At 35.4% G+C, this 17028-nt stretch overlaps 1 protein-coding gene across 6 annotated transcripts in view; it reads left to right on the top strand.

Moving 5' to 3' along the window:
• LOC121985343 (P-loop NTPase domain-containing protein LPA1 homolog 1-like) overlaps nt 1-17028 on the top strand; it is a 114371-nt gene that overhangs the window by 42167 nt on the left and 55176 nt on the right. For 5 of the 6 annotated variants that reach the window (XR_006113125.1, XR_006113123.1, XR_006113124.1 and 2 more), the window contains exons 8-9: nt 10464-10561; nt 10712-10767. Coding sequence is in view for 3 of the 6 variants with exons in the window: in XM_042538732.1 (XP_042394666.1) it covers nt 10464-10561; nt 10712-10767 (154 nt within the window). In the remaining 3 variants the exon portion in view is untranslated. The remainder of the gene's footprint in view (nt 1-10463; nt 10562-10711; nt 10768-17028) is intronic. The other variant, XM_042538733.1, reaches the window with a different exon arrangement.

Below are 17028 nucleotides of genomic sequence, written 5' to 3'. Positions count from 1 at the left end.
TAAATGAAATTTAGAAGACACTTTAAATTTCATGAATAATTTGAATTTAAAATATTCAGATAAATGATTAACATAAGCAATAGAAACCAAATTTCTTTGACCATTCTAGATGCAAGTTGTTGGACTCAATTCCTTTGTAATAAAATTATAAGTGATTAAGACTTACATTGCAATAATAATAAAAATATATATTTTACAAAAATTTAAATAGGCACAAAAGAGCTCATGAGGTAATCTTGAAGCATGAATTTAATAGAAAACACCTAAGTATGAACTTATTAGTAATAATGAGCATTTATAGCATACGAATATTAATGAAAATAATCTTTTAATTTATACACTTAGATTTAAAAAGAAAAAAAGAGTATTGAATCCACATTGACATGACATGATACAGTATCGAATCAAAATGTTAAACGTCTCTACAATAGTAACTATAACCTCCAAGGATAAATCATTGATGAGATTTTCTTACATTTTTTATCTAAGTTCTTGGATATGCTTTGGGTACTTGATCTCTATTTAGAATGATAAATGAGAATATAAAATATTAAGTCTTAGTACCCAAAATGTCTTCAAGGCTTGAATGAGATATGGTAGAAAAACTAAATAGAGATCTTTAGTTGATTGGATATATGGTCTAGTCTACTAGTAATTCAAAATTTAAATATTATAACTAATGATAACATTTTGAGTCAACTTAATACTTGTTCGTCATTGTTTTAGTTAATTGAAAAAGTCATCCAAATGATTGGAGCTCAAACAAAAAAAATCTTTTGTTGTCTAAACCCTTTAGTCATTGTTAACTTTTGTTCTAGTTGACAAGCCTATTGTTGGCGGCTAACCTACTCTAGCTGATTGACCTACTCTGTCGACTAGTCTACTACATTAGATTGAATCAAATTAGAGCTGAGACTGTCTAGACAATTTCTTTTGATCATCTTTTAGTTTGTTATAAGTTGATCTAGAATTTGAGTCCAAAGTTGTCAGCAAAGACAACTCAGGAACAATAACATCATAAATTGCGAACAACTTAAAGTCATAAGTGTTCAAGAAAAAGAAAGCTCTAGATTGTCTAATTTTACCTTGGCCATCACAACATCGATACAATCGAGATCCAAAAAGAAATCTAAGATTACAATATCACAAGGAATATTGGGTTCCTTTATCAAGATTGATGACCATCTTCTAGTTTAAGACTCGACCATGGTTTGAAATTTCATACTTACCATTTCGTTTTAGTAGATCATAGAAACTTGATACAACTCAGCATTAAGGTTTAAAATCTCAAGCCATGTCATAATTTTAATTTTTACTTGAAAGATACTATTGTTTTCAATGCATGGTATCAGTGACAATTAGGTTGAAGGCAAAAAGAGATAAAGCAAAGAAAGGACTATGCTTAGTGATATTGAGTTTCAATAATTTACCGGAATGTTATGTTTCAACTATTTTGCCTTGACATGGTACAAGATTTAAAATCATATACTCTATCTCCTTCTTCAACTCCAATCCATTACCAGACCATGTATCAAAACATTGGCACAAAATTAAAATAATATCATTCTAGTTAACGATCGAAGCTTCAATTTGAGATTTTGAACCATGGTCTCAACTGACTCCATACTTGATTAATCAAGTCTATCACCCAAAGTTGATTAACTCAATCTCTAAATCTTATGGTACTCTACGCATTTGATGCATATCATCAAATACACATTTAACTGGAATCCTATTGTTAAACAAAAAGATTCTATCGTCCAAACTTTGCATTTAATCAACTGCTATCTCTTTGTAAGACCTACTTTAATTGACTCAATAATTTTTAATCAATTTGCACTATTTGGGCAAATCCCCTATATTTATAGCTAATTGTAGGTTGACCTAAGGTTTGAGATTTGAGCCGTCAATAAATATGACATGGGAACACCCCTAATGCCGCGAGGCTTCAACTAAAACAAAGCATTAGGAAGTCTAAGCTTTTCCTTAGCCATTACAGTATCAATATAGTCTATGCTTATTAATAAACCTAAGGTTAAAACATCATAAGCAATTCACATGTCTTCAATTCCTTTATCAAACTTGATGACCATCTTGGAGTTTTATGTTGTAATTGTGAAACAACCTAAAATTTTATCCTCTTATTACTTTCAAACCACGTTGTACAAAACCTTTCTCCTAAAACTTATTTAAATAAGTCCACTCCGATGTGGTGCATCTTAAATAGGTTCAACTAGAAAGCAGTTAAAACTATTTGGACATCAGAATCAACCATGTGAATAAAAGAAAACTTAAAGATCCGAATGTTCAACCAACTAAAATAAGGAATCCCAGATATCTACCAGCAATTACATCATCGACTCATAAAAGGACCTCAACATCCCAACTACAAAAAAAAAAACAATAATATAAACAAATAGAAGAAAGGACAAGGCCCCCACGTGTGCACTGCCTAGTGTGAGCTAGCTCATCCATCAAGACCCTTCATCTCGTTGTTGCCTGCACCATATGGATCTAGTGAGTCTAAAGACTCAGTAAGTTCAAACATTTTATAGCAAGAATTAAACATACAATCACATGCTTATATATATAAAAGAAAATACCTTGAACATTTTAAATTTAAACCTCGTTGATCTTTAGTACCATGGACCTTCAAACTTTAATAAAATAATATCAAATCTTAACTTTCAACATCAAAATATTTAAGTGAGTTCATATCATTGAATGTGGTCCCTTTTTCTTTTCCTAACCTCTGTTCGTTTGGTCAAACTTTTACCCTAGTACTAGGTTCAGTAGTGTTCCTCGGTATCCTCTAAGCCGAGTTTCACAAGCTTTGGTAAGGTTTCCGGTATCATCTAAGCCGAATCCTTACCATAGTACTAGGTTTGGTAGGGTTTTTTGATATCCTCTAAGCCGAGTTCCACTTGCCTTGGGTAAGGATTCCAGTATCTTCTAAGCCAGATCCCACAACTCCTTTTTCCTCATATTTGATAAAGAATTTCAGTATCCTCTTAAGCCGGACTCCTTTACTCGTCACATTGCCATATTCATTAACAAGAAAAATAGCTTACCTTTCATGCATTGACAACCATATAAACAAAATAATACAATTTTACTTTGCATACTAAAACATACAGTTAATTTTTCATGCATTGAAAACCTTACTAAAAGTTATGATAAAAGAATTAAAGGTGCTTAGACATGAATATTAAACAAAAATACTATAAATACCGATGTTGTTTTAGGGAACACTGCCACACGCCCTCACGCACCTTCCCAGCCCCTACACCCCCGGCTGACCGAACCCTCTTCATTGAACCCTTATTCGCACAGCCCCCCTCCGACGTAGCCATCCCCCCTCCTTTCTCCCCTTGATTCCATCCCCTTGTTCCTTGACCTGGCAACACTCCCTCTCAGCCCCTTAACCCCTTCCAGCATCCCAAGGCAGTAGCAGATTTTTGAAATTTTCAGCATCAAAATTCAAGTCAAAAGTTGATAGAACTTCAGTCAAAACAACACAACCCTCCCCCATTGACACCAGCCTCTTTTTTCCTTGACATAGCAGCACCCCCTCTTAGCCCTCAATCCCTTCTAGCATCGCCAATGCAGCAACAGATTTTCAAAACTTCCAGCATTAAAATTCCAGCCAAAAGTCGATAGAACTTCCGTCAAAAACAACGCAACCCTCCCCCCTTGACAACAACCTTTTACCTCGACATAAGCCCACCTTCTCAGCCCCTCAAACCCCCTTCCAATGTCCCTATGGCAGCAACAAATCTCGAAAATTCCAACATTAACATTTTCTAATCAAAAAGTCGTTAGAACTTCGTCAAATCGTCGTAACAATTGAAAAACATATTCATTAATAATAAAATATGTATCAAACATCAAAACATACATAATATGATCCATATAGTGCAGGAAATAATGTTAAAAATTTTGCCTTAGGGTTTTGTGGGTGAAAAAATATCGAGCGTCTGACGTAGGAGAATGATGTGAGGTGATCCAACACCGTTCTTCCTCAATTTCCCCTAGGATTGCTAAGGGTAGGGGGAAGAGGGAGGGGCGGCGACAATAATTTGAGCGGGAAATCTTTTCTCAATAAAATATATTTAAAAAGGTAAGGAAGGTTAGTTGGCTAGTTAATTGGGTTGGGTCCATTAATTCATTACTTAATATATTAGTTATTCGGACCCCTTTATATATATATATATATATATATATATATATATATATATATATATATGATGACCTTAAAATCAATTAAATAACATAAAAATTATTTTTTTTCAGCACTACAAATTGGCTCCCCAATCAATTAACCAAGTTGATCGCCCAAGCTCGATCAACTCAAGAAAAGAAAAATCAAAGAGAATGAGAAGAGGAGGAAAAATTTACGGGAGAGAGACACAATGGAAAGCAGATGTGATGGTCAGTTGCAGGCGGTGGGCACAATGACCACTCCAAGCGATGGGCGGTTTGCCCACTCGGGTGGTGGGCAACAAGTTGTGTACCTAATTAAATAATTATGTTATTCCTAACCTTATAAAAATAAAACTAACCAAATCTAATTAAGACTGAACCAAACTTTCTTATATGTTAATTTAGTTTAGTTTTAAATAGACTAAAATAAATCTAAATCCAATTTGGTTCGAACTCATTTGATCGTAATCATCATAGTTGTTTTAAAATTTAATCCTAAAACAACTTCCACTTGCCTATAAAATATAACATATTACTTTTCTTTAACTTAATTAGTTATTTATTTCTTTAAAAAATAATTTAAAATATAAAAATTTAAATAGGAAATTTTTTTGTTAGTTATTAAACTTGATTAGTTAGTTATTAAACTTCTGTAAATACCCATATAGATTATGTGGACAAGTGATAAAAAATAATTAGGATATGACTTGCCACTTTGATTAAATCTCAAATTTTTTATCATCCTTATACCTTCTCTCAACTTTAATTCAAACATCAACAAATAATTAGGGTTCAATACGCCATTTTAATTAAATAAAAAATATTTAATTTAATTAAATAAATATTTTAAAATATTTTAATTTATTTTATTGAGATACCATTTAAGATACACTACAATCACAATTGGTGTGGAGTTTAAGAAACAAAATCAAATTAAAATTAAATGATAAAGTTTTAATTTATTTCATTGCATCGTACACTTTTTTATTTAGGGTTTATCAAACAAAATTATAAAAAGTGATATTAATGCTATATTAAATGTTCATAAAAAAATTTTAAACACAATTAAATAAATTCATGCAAATATCAATTCATTTCAAATAAAATTACATAATCAACACAAAAGCACTGAGACTATGCTTTCAAATATGAAAATGCTTTAATTTTCCAGAATTTAAAAGTAAAGTATGTTGAAGTTTTTGTTGGACTCGAGAAGATCTCATTTGTTTTTGTATTTTACCTACAAAAATTTAATAAATTATACTTATAAATTCTTATGGAATGAAAGAAATATGAAATATAACTAAAGCTTAAAATTAAAACTAAATTTATAGGCATTTCTAATTTTTAAATTTGAGATGATCAAAATAATAAACAAAAGAATCGACATACATTAACAATATAATGATTTATGAGCTAAATAATTAGTTATATTAAAATATTAATTAAAAATACATTTATTAAGGGGAGTTAATTATGTTATTATTAATAATTTAATCAAATAAGTATCGGAACCATAGAAATATGGCATGATATGGTACTGAAATCTTATAAGCCAAAGTCCAAAACTCCTATACGACTCGAGATTTTAAATCTTGGTCAAATAAATATTGTCAAATAATCACCTGAATACACCTAATTCAAGCATATTGTCAAATCATCAAAACACCATAATCAAACCTAATCACAAGCGAGAAACATTATCTCAACACTAGCACTATATCATACTCACTTGTGGAGGCTTACCCAATGCTTCATTTAAAGGGGTAAATTAGTGAATATTGAGGGGCACTTGACAAGTTATGGAGTAAGAGTATGTTCTCTAAATCATTTTATACCTATTTATTAGCATTGTGATTATTTTTTATTTATTTGTGCTATATATTTACAATTTTTATATATTAATCGCACATGTGCATACTCAAATTTACCAATTGCATTTAAGTTTTGTAATTTTCAAGAATCAAAAAGAAAGGTGCACTATATATTCACCGTTAATGTTGGTACTATCATCTCCTTCCAATAGTTATTTCTAAACTTTCTCTTGTAAACTAAATATAATATTTAGTAACTAACTATATTTTATATGTTAATTAATATTAAAATATGATGAATAATTTATAAATTAATATTAGTCAAATAATTCTAATGATGTAAAAGTTATTTTTCAATTGATAGTCACACAACTTTCGACACTTGCTCCCCCCTCTTGTGCATGAATTTGGAGTCTTGACCACCCTAGCCCTGAATATTTGCCAATCAATCCACTTAGGATGACGATGGAAAAGGCTCAAGGACCATGTCATGATCTCTTCTCCTGCCTCTTCTTCTTTGCTTCTCGTCCATTGCTCTCCGCTATCGAGGTACAAGTTTGCTTCTCCTTCCCTAGCTTAGTTAATTATAGATGTTAAAAGATCAACACTACTAGGTTTTCACTTTGATTTCATTCAACATAAATAGCTAAGTCATTTCATCATCATTGCTTGAGATTTAAATTATTAGATGTAGTAGGTTTACTTTAGGATTTTATATAATAGGTATCTTTATTGAAAACAATGAAACATTTTATTTCCTCAAACTTAAGACTATCTTGATGGTAAATTTTTCCATGAATATTATAAGAAAAATATAATGAGAAATATCTATGCACCACTAGTTTTGAGTTTTGGAAGAGTATTTACATGCAATATATGGACTATAGATAGATTCTATTGTGAACTTAGTATAAAGAAAAATAGAGATGGAAAGTGATGTAATCATCTAGGCACCATCTCATGAACTCTCCTTTATTTAGAGCATCCATAATTGGGAGCGCCCATTGTCTACGTGGCTCTAGTGGGAGGGAGCACCCTCATTTCTGTAGGGAGCCGCTCCTTCCTTTTTAAAATATTTTTTTTTTTGAGAAAATGTGGGACCCATAAAGAAGTTGGTGCGAGATTTCTTTATAGTGGAGAGGTGTGCAAGGTTTTTTACTTTTGACATGGTGCTGATGTGGCATTGAGGGAGCTCTTGGAGAGCTCCCACAACTATGGATGCCCTTAATTATTCCTTTTGTAAAGTTGAATGCCAAAATGTTCGGGTGAATATGAAGGAAATCCCTTGGTTGAATCAAGGTTTAAATTCTTGAGTTGATCTGGAGTTTCAGTCCCCAATAGGCATGAGGGATGCTGTGTGCTCTAAGTCTCGGTGCTAGAGGGTGTGCTGAACACCAAAGAGGAGAAGTGGAAGTAGAGGAGGAAGAAGATTACCAGTGTAGTTGAGGAACTCATGGATCTCACAGATCAGGAAGAGATTGGGATGAAGCCTGACTTTTATGTTGCTTGATCTTGCAATGGACAGTGATGTCACGAAACTTTCGTCTCAATGATGTTGTATCCTGAACCACACACTTGATCTCTTAATAGCAACACTTTCTTGTCTACGAGACTCATATTTCACTGTCATTGATCCAAATCTATGGAGGTCACTAGATCTTGCAACAAAAAGTGCATCACAAGACTTTCGTTTCTTGTGACTTCCACGCACAAGTTTCATCCTTGCTAGACTTGCATTTTGTCTTTTGTAAATAATAAGGAGCTGCACCTTTGTCAACATTGCTAGAAGGGTTTGTATTTAAGGTTTGTACGCCACTGATGGTTTGCAGGGGAGTGATTTTATGGATTGTGCTTTTCCACATGCTAGTTGGTAGGCTGAACTAAAATTTTCGCCCGTGCTTTTCCCACTTGTTGGTGGTAGGTGGAACTTGAATTTTTTACCGTGCTTTTTCCACATGTTGGTTGGTAGCGGAACTAAATTTGTCTTTTTGACCAACACAGAATGAAGTTCAAACCATGACTTGAATGATCAGATGGCCCAACATCTATGCACCATCCCATGAAAGTTTTAATATAATAAGAAAATAAAATTTAATTGATTTGTATATTACTAATAATAGCGTTGTGCATATAGTCTAATTAATGGATTATGCAGCTGACCTCAAGTGGTTGGGACAAACACAATTGTTCACAACCATAATTGGATTGTGCTAGGGATGATTGTCCAAATTATTGATGCTATTGGTTTCTCAAATTGATACTACTATTTCCTTCCCTTTGAGCCAATTCTCTCTTACTAGTTGATTTATCACTTCTGTCTTCAGTTTAATCTTTTTTAGAATGCTACTTATGTAAATTAAAATATTATATGATTTTTTAAATATAAAAATTATATATTTATTTTACTAGGTCAACAAACCAAGTAAAAATTTAGACCAAGTTTTAAGAGTCTGTGTTATTGTAGAGTTGAGTTGATAAAAGAGATAACCCAGTATTGTTTTCATCTGTTTGTTGGTCATTAAACATTTAGTTCTCTACGACTTTCTTGTCTTTTATGAGATTGCTGGTTGATGCATGCAAAGCCTTCAGATAGTTGGTGGAGACACTAGTTCCCTCAGGTGCTCTACTTTAGTTACACTCATGTGTTTTTTTTTTTTCAACTTTGAGACATTGCTGAGGAACATTATGCTTTACATGGCTGCTACAAGCCTCTTCTTGGCCCAGAATTTATATATACATTTTGAGATCATTTACACAACTACTTGTTGCTCTTCATTTTGAGAATGATGTAGAATTATTAGCAACCTATAAAACTTGCGGATACTCTTATTGACTTATTTTTCATGTTGCCTTAAGTGTATCCTTCTTGGATACAATGATTGTTCAAGAGTCTTGGGGTAGATACTGAGCCTTTCATTTTTTCATTGACTTATTCAATCTTCAGGCTTTCCTCGTCCCCCTAAACTGATGGTCATTCTAATAAAATTTCCATCTAAGAGCACTTGGTCCCTTAACTCCTACCCACCAGCTTTACCTTCCATTTCCAGTACATCCTCTCTTCAATGTTCTACATCGTGTCCCAAAATTTATCATCTTCCATGCCACCACCAAAAGCTTAGTTTCAAATCTTCATACTTGTAGGACAATTCAACTTTTTTTTCTGTATGTAGCCTTTCTTTAAGACCACCAATCCGGAGCAACCCAATTACAAGATTTGAAATTTCATGTCGAGCAGGGTATCAGTTCCTAGTAAGAATGAGATTGTGCTAAACTGACCATGCAGTGCTGGTGGCACCAATTAGGCAAAGGGAGAAACCAAGATGTAGAAGAGGAAGGGGGAGGTGGAGGAAGTATGAGGAGAAGAAAGAAGCATACATGTTAGAAGTCTGCCTAGACACATTTCACCTCAACATGAGACAAAGCTAGAGCCTCAATGTGAGGTAGGTCACCACCGCTTCTCTTCTCTAGGGCAGGGTTTACTCACTAGTATCATGTCTCTTGGTTCGCTTCTCAGCCATGTTACATCGGATGAAATCTGATGAATTGTTCTTCCAAAGTGGTGCTTAACTTTTTTTGTTGTTACTGAACATGAGGGATTGTGATGTAGAATGTGCAGGCATCCTGGTCTTGAAGATGAAAGAAAAGGAATGTGGTGCTTTCTTTCAGTTCCGGTGTTCTTGATGCACTCTATTTGTTGTTTAATGGGACAAAATGTTCCATCCATGTCAACCAGAACAAAGTGATATTTTAGAGTGTGCCCAATGATAACAACAAAAATGATTCCCATCTTAAATTCTACTAATGTCAACATGCAACTCCCCCCAAAAAACATTATTTATTTTTTCTTTCCAATTTACACAACCATACTTTTAAACCGTGCCTAATGATAAAAAAGAACAGAAATGAATCCACCTCAACTTCTTTCTATGTCAACCTGCAACTCCCCAATAAGTGAAAACACATGAAAAATATAGATGTTATTTACAAATTGTTGCTATTTTGGTATTGATGTCACACATCTAGGTGGCACTATGTATGATTCAAAACTTACAAGATGAGTTCAAAAGTCTACTATATTAATACTACTAGTAACAGTGTTATGTCATTAACAGTACACACATTTGTGACTTAATGTTTAGGTCCATTTTCAACATTAAACATGTAATACTATTTGTTTACTCATAGTATATATGATGTCTTTTCACTCGCTAAAAGTACATGATTTTGTAACATAAACAAGAAAAACAAGAGAACTATACACCTTCTAAATTGTTGGCATCCTCTTTAGTAACTTTGCCATTTGAGTTTGTGGATTGGATTTTTTTCATCTTATCTTGTTGTCTAATTTTATCTTTGATTAACTTCTAATGAAATGCTTCAGAGTTGTACGTGTATCCACTTTGTGCTTTAAGAATTAGAAATTAATCTTTTAATACTTCTTTTCAGTGCCCCATTGACTTCCACACCAGTTTGGGCTCGTGATTTTAATTCACCTGAAGAGCTAATAACAGAGTTCTGTAGAGAATGCAGGATTGTTAGGAAAGGTAGCTACAAAATGATTCCTAGTCAAGAATTATTAACATTCCTATTCTAATCTCTGAAGCACACAACTTACTCAAAATAGATTGCCTTTTCATGCTATTGAAGTCTTTCCCTCTTGATCATTAGATTGTAACAGACTACTATTCTGTCAGGCTTGGCTGGTGACTTGAAGAAGGCAATGAAAGATGGGAAGCCTATCATAATTGAAGTACGTTAGTTTTTGACACTTCCTTTAAAACATGAAATTCTAAATCGTATATTAGGTGCTGACTAATTTATAACTTCACTTTGTTATTTTTTTTCATTGATACTGCTGTTTCACTGGGCAACAGTGAGAGTCATTATTTACATTTCAGTATTGATTTTTGATTAATTAATAGGGGCATAATGCCCCTCTCTTGCATGGAAGAAGAAGAAAATTCCTTGATATTGATTCTTGTCTCTCGAGAAAAGTCAATGCAATAATTTTTTGCCAATATCCAAGTCACCTTTGATTCGTCCTCAATACTGTATGCTTTCCAATACATCAAAGGCATTGGCTTAGAGCTTTGGATGCTAAATCCGCCCACTTGCCGATAGATTCTTAAATTGCAATATTTGTTGCCAAGATTTAAAATTTCAAACCATGTCGGAATTTCAATTTATGATCAGAACAATATGATTTCGGTATCGTATCATGTCATGCAATAAGTTTTTAAATATAAAAATATTAATTTAAAATATTTTTATTAATATTTGATTATTATAGATGCTTTTCCTAATAATTCATCTCCATTTTCATCTTTTTTAGGAAGGAGAAAAGGAAATAAACGGAAGAGGAAAAGAAATTACTAGAAGAAGAAGAAAAAGAATTAATTATAAAAAATAAAAAAATTTAAAAAAAAGGTAGCCCGGTGCACAAAGCTTCTGTTATGTGGGGTCCCAGGAAGGATCCATTGTACACAGTCTTATCCTGCTTTTTTTGCAAGAGGCTGTTTCCAGGTTTCGAACCCGTGACTTTTTTGTCACAAAGCAACAACTTTACCGTTGTGCCAAGGCTCCCCTTCAATAAAAAAATGAAAAGAAGAAAATAAATTAATTTCCCTAAAACCCTAAATCTGTAAACCTAAAAAGATAAAAATATTCCCAAAACTAAACTAAACTTAATAAACAAGAAAGAAAAAAAGAAAAAGAGCAGTCCGATGCACGAACCTCCTGCCATGAGGGGTCCTGGGAAAGGATTTATTGTACGTAACCTTACCCTGCATTTTGCAAGAGGCTGTTTCCAAGATTCGAACCCATGATCTTTGTGACAACTTTACCGTTGCACCAAGGCTCCCCTTTAGAAAGAAAAAAAGAAAAACTAAAATAAAATAGAAAACCCCTACAGCTAGGCGAGCCATCGTGAGGTTACCCATTGTGAGGTCACGACGGCTTCACGGCAATGCCTAGTGTTGGTGCTGGCCAGCAGGCGGGCTGACAGTAAATTCTGTCTATGCCGCTTAGTATCACGAATCATTTTTGTTGCTCCACTACTAGTGGGTTGTTCTTTTAGGGGAGACAAAGTATCTCTCTTGTATTTTTAGCAAGATGTTGTATTAATTGTCTTTTGGATTCTAATCTAAGAAGTCACTTCTGTCTTAAAAGGTATTCCATCAAATTCACTGTCAATGTTTTAGATAGGTTGATCAGTTGATGTTGGATAAATATTGCTATTGAATAAGGAGAAGAAATCCCTTCCGGCGACAACAAGTCCAACTGCATAGCAAAATAATTGACGATTTAGCCACCTCCCATGAAGAACTATTATAACACACATAAAACATCTCAAAGAGATGGACTTGCCCGTTAAAAAACACAAAGATTCAAATCAATTCTTTGAGGGCTTACTCAAGTTGGCCAGGTGGAGCTCTCCAATTTCATTTGAGTTACTCTTTTCCTTGCCTACAATCTTCCGTACAATGGTTGTTAGGATTGATTGAGATCCTACTTAGGAATGCAAAGGATAGTAAGATGCTACAACTTAATAATAATCTTTTAAAACTATATTTGATATTTATAACTTATCATATATATTGCTTTTCAATATATAGTTCATAATTTAAGCATTATCATTATAATTTTATATGGCATATATAAATTACTCATAATAAATATATTAAAAACATAATATAATTTTGTGTTCCATCTTTATATAGTAGGCAACAATTTCTAATAGATCATAATTCTAAGATAGATAATAACAATAATTAAAATGAAATTTTCTTCTTAAGAGTCAATATGAATCTTATATTATTTAAAACTTCCTTAAATGATATGAATCAAAAAATCATTTGCTATACTTGAACAAAGTAAAACCTAAATTCTCGTGTATTGGGAACCACGAGTTAGGTCTTTATATAGAAAAGAAGACATACATCAAAAGACAAAAATACCCCTATAATTATTCTAACACTCCCCCTCAAGCTTGAGAATATAGATCATATATACCAAGCTTGTTACATATGTAATCAATCCGGGGACCTCTAAGTGACTTAGTGAATATATCTGCTAGCTGATCATTTGAGTTGACAAAACTAGTAGATATTTCTCCAGATATGACTTTCTCTCTGACAAAGTGACAGTCAACTTCAATATGCTTTGTCCTCTCATGGAAGGCTGGATTTGAGGCAATATGCATAGCGGCCTGGTTGTCACATATAAGTGACATTTGTGTAACCTCTCCAAACCTTAGTTCCTAAAGCAACTGTTTTAACCATATAAGTTCTTGACTGGCAATAGCCATAGCTCGATATTCTACTTCTGCACTGGATCTTGCCACAACATTCTATTTTTTGCTTTTTCAAGAAACAAGGTTACTTCCGACAAATATACAAAACCCAGAAATAGATCTTCTATCAGAGGGAGATCCTGCCCAATCTGCATCAGAATACCCCACGACTTGAGTATGCCCTTTGTCTTCATATAGAAGACCCTTTCCTGGTGCACCCCCTGATATATCGAATAATGCGAGTCACGACATCCCAATGTTCTTTACACGGAGAGCTAAGAAACTGACTTACTACACTTACTGCAAATGAGATATCCAGACGAGTGACAGGAAGGTAGCTTAGTTTCCCTACCAATCACCTGTACCGTTTAGGATCTGAAAGAGACTCCCCCTGATTTGGCAGGAGCTTGACATTAGGATCCATGGGATTGTCGACTGCCTTTGAGTTTAACATTTTTGTTTCTTCCAGAATATCCATTGCATACTTTCTTTGGGATATAATGATCCCATCTTTAGACTGTGCCACTTCTATCCCTAGGAAATATTTGAGTTTGTCGAGATCCTTTGTCTGGAAATGTTTGAAAAGATGTTGTTTTACTGGTGAAATCCCAAGATGATCATTACTTGTGATGACAATATCATCAACATAAACCACTACATAGATGCAACCAGTAGATGAGTGGCGATAAAAGATAGAATGATCAGCCTCGCTTCAAGTCATGTCAAACTGTTAAATTACGGTACTAAATCTACTGAACCATGCTCTGGGTGACTGCTTGAGACCATATAAAGATTTCCGCAAGAAGACTCCCCCTGAGCAACAAAACACGGAGGTTGCTCCATGTAGACTTCTTCGAGTAGGTCACCATGTAAGAATGCATTTTTGATGTCCAACTGATGAAGGGGCCAATGGCGAATTGTAGCAATAGACAGAAAAAGACGCACAGAGGACATCTTGGCAACAGGAGAAAAAGTATCTCCATAATCCAATCCAAATACCTGAGTATAGCCTTTAGCGACAAGACGAGCCTTAAGTCGATCAACCGTGCCGTCTACACCAACTTTCACCGTAAACACCCATCGACAACCAACCACTGACTTCCCAGGAGGTAGAGGAACGAGGTCCCAAGTCCCACTGCTCTGTAAGACACTCATTTCATTAAGCATAGCCTGTTTCCATCCTGGATGGGCAAAGACATCACCTGCAGTCTTTGGAAGAGAAACAGACGACAAGGAAGACAAACAATAATAATAGGATGGTGAAAGACGATGATAGCTTAAAGAAATATAGTGAGGTGAAGGATTACGAGTAGAACGTATACCCTTTCGAAGTGCAATAGGAACATCAGAGGCAGGAGATGGGACCGGAGGAAACGACGAAGGACTTGGCTCCAAAGATGTGCCCACAGCAGTGTCAGTGTTGGTCGGCAGCAAAGCAGAACGAGGACGACGTTGATAAACCTGCAAAGGAGGAGACGAGGCTGGAGATGATAGAGGCGCCCTTGAAGGATAAAAGAGTCACTGGTGTAGGCGGAGAAGGAGAGAACTCGGATGGAGATGCGTGAGGCCCGAAAAAGGGAACCAAATCAAAGAACGCGACATCAGCAGAGATAAAGTACCGACGGAGAATAGGGGAATAACACTTATACCCTTTCTGAGACCGAGGGTATCCTGTGTTGTTAAAGGCGCGCCTGAGGCACGCCCGAGGCGTCAAGCGCACAAGGTGCTGGAAAAAAATGCTTTTTCCTACCCGAAACGGGCGGTGATCGTCAGGCGCGCGCCTAAGGGGTCTTTTTACCTGAAGTGGAGGAAGGCATACGATTGATGAAATAGCACGCAGTAAGTACGACATCACCCCAAAATTAATGAGGACATGAGAATAGAGAAGAAGAGTCCGAGTGGTCTCAAGGAGATAACGATTCTTGCGTTCTGCAACCCCATTCTATTGAGGGGTATGAGGACAAGACGTGCGATGCAGTACACCATGAGATGCCAAGAAGGAACGAAACTGAGTAGAAAGATACTCGCGTGCATTATCATTGCTCACAAGAGACAGGATGTTTCGTGTATCAATAAAGAAGCATTTACAACGATCCACCAGCAAAGCAAAACTTCTGCTAACATAAATATCTCTAATAAAAAATTCCTCGACCCCATCAGAGAAGAAACACGACTGACCCCAAACATCGAATGAACCAAAGCAAAAGGAGACATAGCCCGACTCTCAACGCGAGAAAAGAACTACGAACACGCTTACCTAATCGACACGACTCACAAGATAAAGACTCAAGTGAGAAAGACTAGATGAATCGTTTAATTTATGAAGACTTGATGTCCTAACCAGCATGAATAAGTAGTGAGACGCCACACGAACCAACAAAAGAAGGTTTTGAAGTCGATATAGCCATGGATTCACATCCGGCAATCATCCTCCTGCATCGGTCCTCTGAAGGAAACAGATGTGTTAGTAAAAGAAATAACACAATCAAGAGATCGAGTAAGTTGATTTATAGACAATAAATTAAATGGAGCAGGGAACATAAAGAACATTATGAATGGAAAGAGATGAAGAAGAATGAACAATACCAATACCTGTGAATTGAGTTTGAGAACCATCGCCACGGTGACCATGGTAGAGTACCGTAAGTAGTGAGAGAGGAAAATAGAATTTATTACCGGTGATATGATCAAGGCCCTTAATCAAGAACCCAAGGACCAAGAACGAGATATGCCAAAGAAGGAAGTACCATGCAATGGTAAGAAGGAACTGTTTCGACGATCCTCAAACCATTTCGTAAAGTCAAGATAGGAAGGTGCTGAGTCGAACTGTGGTAATCGCTAAGGGAAGTCAAGAAGCAACTCTGAAGGATCTGAGCAGCACGAGGAGGACGACCATGTAGACTCCAGCACTTATCAATCGTGTGTCCTGGTTTGTGGCAATGATCACACCAAGGGCGTCCTTTGCCACCCTTGCGATGTCACGCCCCATAGGAGTCCCTGTCCGAAGAAATTTCGGCAGCATCTCCCCTGTACGACGGACAATCTGAAACTTTCTACATACATAAATACCTCAGCCACAGGCGGCTGGAATAATAACAGTAAATAAAACCAATCACCACGCAGTTTATATAAGCATTCAGCCTCTGGCTGTCACAACCACGCAGTTAATAAAATAGTAACAAAACAATAGTACTCTGACTCGAAATCCACCCTACTCCACTACACTCGTAAAGCTCAAATCCGACGAACTCACCTCTTCTGCCTTCCAGGCAGGCATATAGTAGAATAACACCAAATCATACCAAAACCATCATCGATAAGAATCCATACAAAATCCATAAGTAAAAACCAACACAAGACTAAGTCCAAACATAGTCAAATAAGAAACAAAACAAAACCATAAGACAACTACAGCTGATGGTCTGCAGGGGACTAGCAACTGGAACTCCCTCCTGACAGCATCAACCTGAAAATATAACAACAATGGAGGCGGGGTGAGTCCAACACTCAGCAGGTACAATTGATATGCAAAGTAAAGAAACAACACCTAGCACTAATCATGCGTACAGTCTCCTGATAAGAAAGATAAAAATACATATGAAGTAAACAGGAGAATACTGTACTAACCAGGTCCTGAGTATAAGGTCAAACAGTCCGAGGGATAAGGAAATCCTGTATGCATGTCAAACATAGGTATCCAAACAATATAAACGCAGAACA

The sequence above is a fragment of the Zingiber officinale genome, chromosome 5B (assembly GCF_018446385.1).
Source record: "Zingiber officinale cultivar Zhangliang chromosome 5B, Zo_v1.1, whole genome shotgun sequence".
In the NCBI taxonomy this organism is placed as follows: domain Eukaryota; kingdom Viridiplantae; phylum Streptophyta; class Magnoliopsida; order Zingiberales; family Zingiberaceae; genus Zingiber; species Zingiber officinale.
Note: the sequence above shows the minus strand (reverse complement) of the source record. Positions and strands in the feature narration are given on the sequence as shown.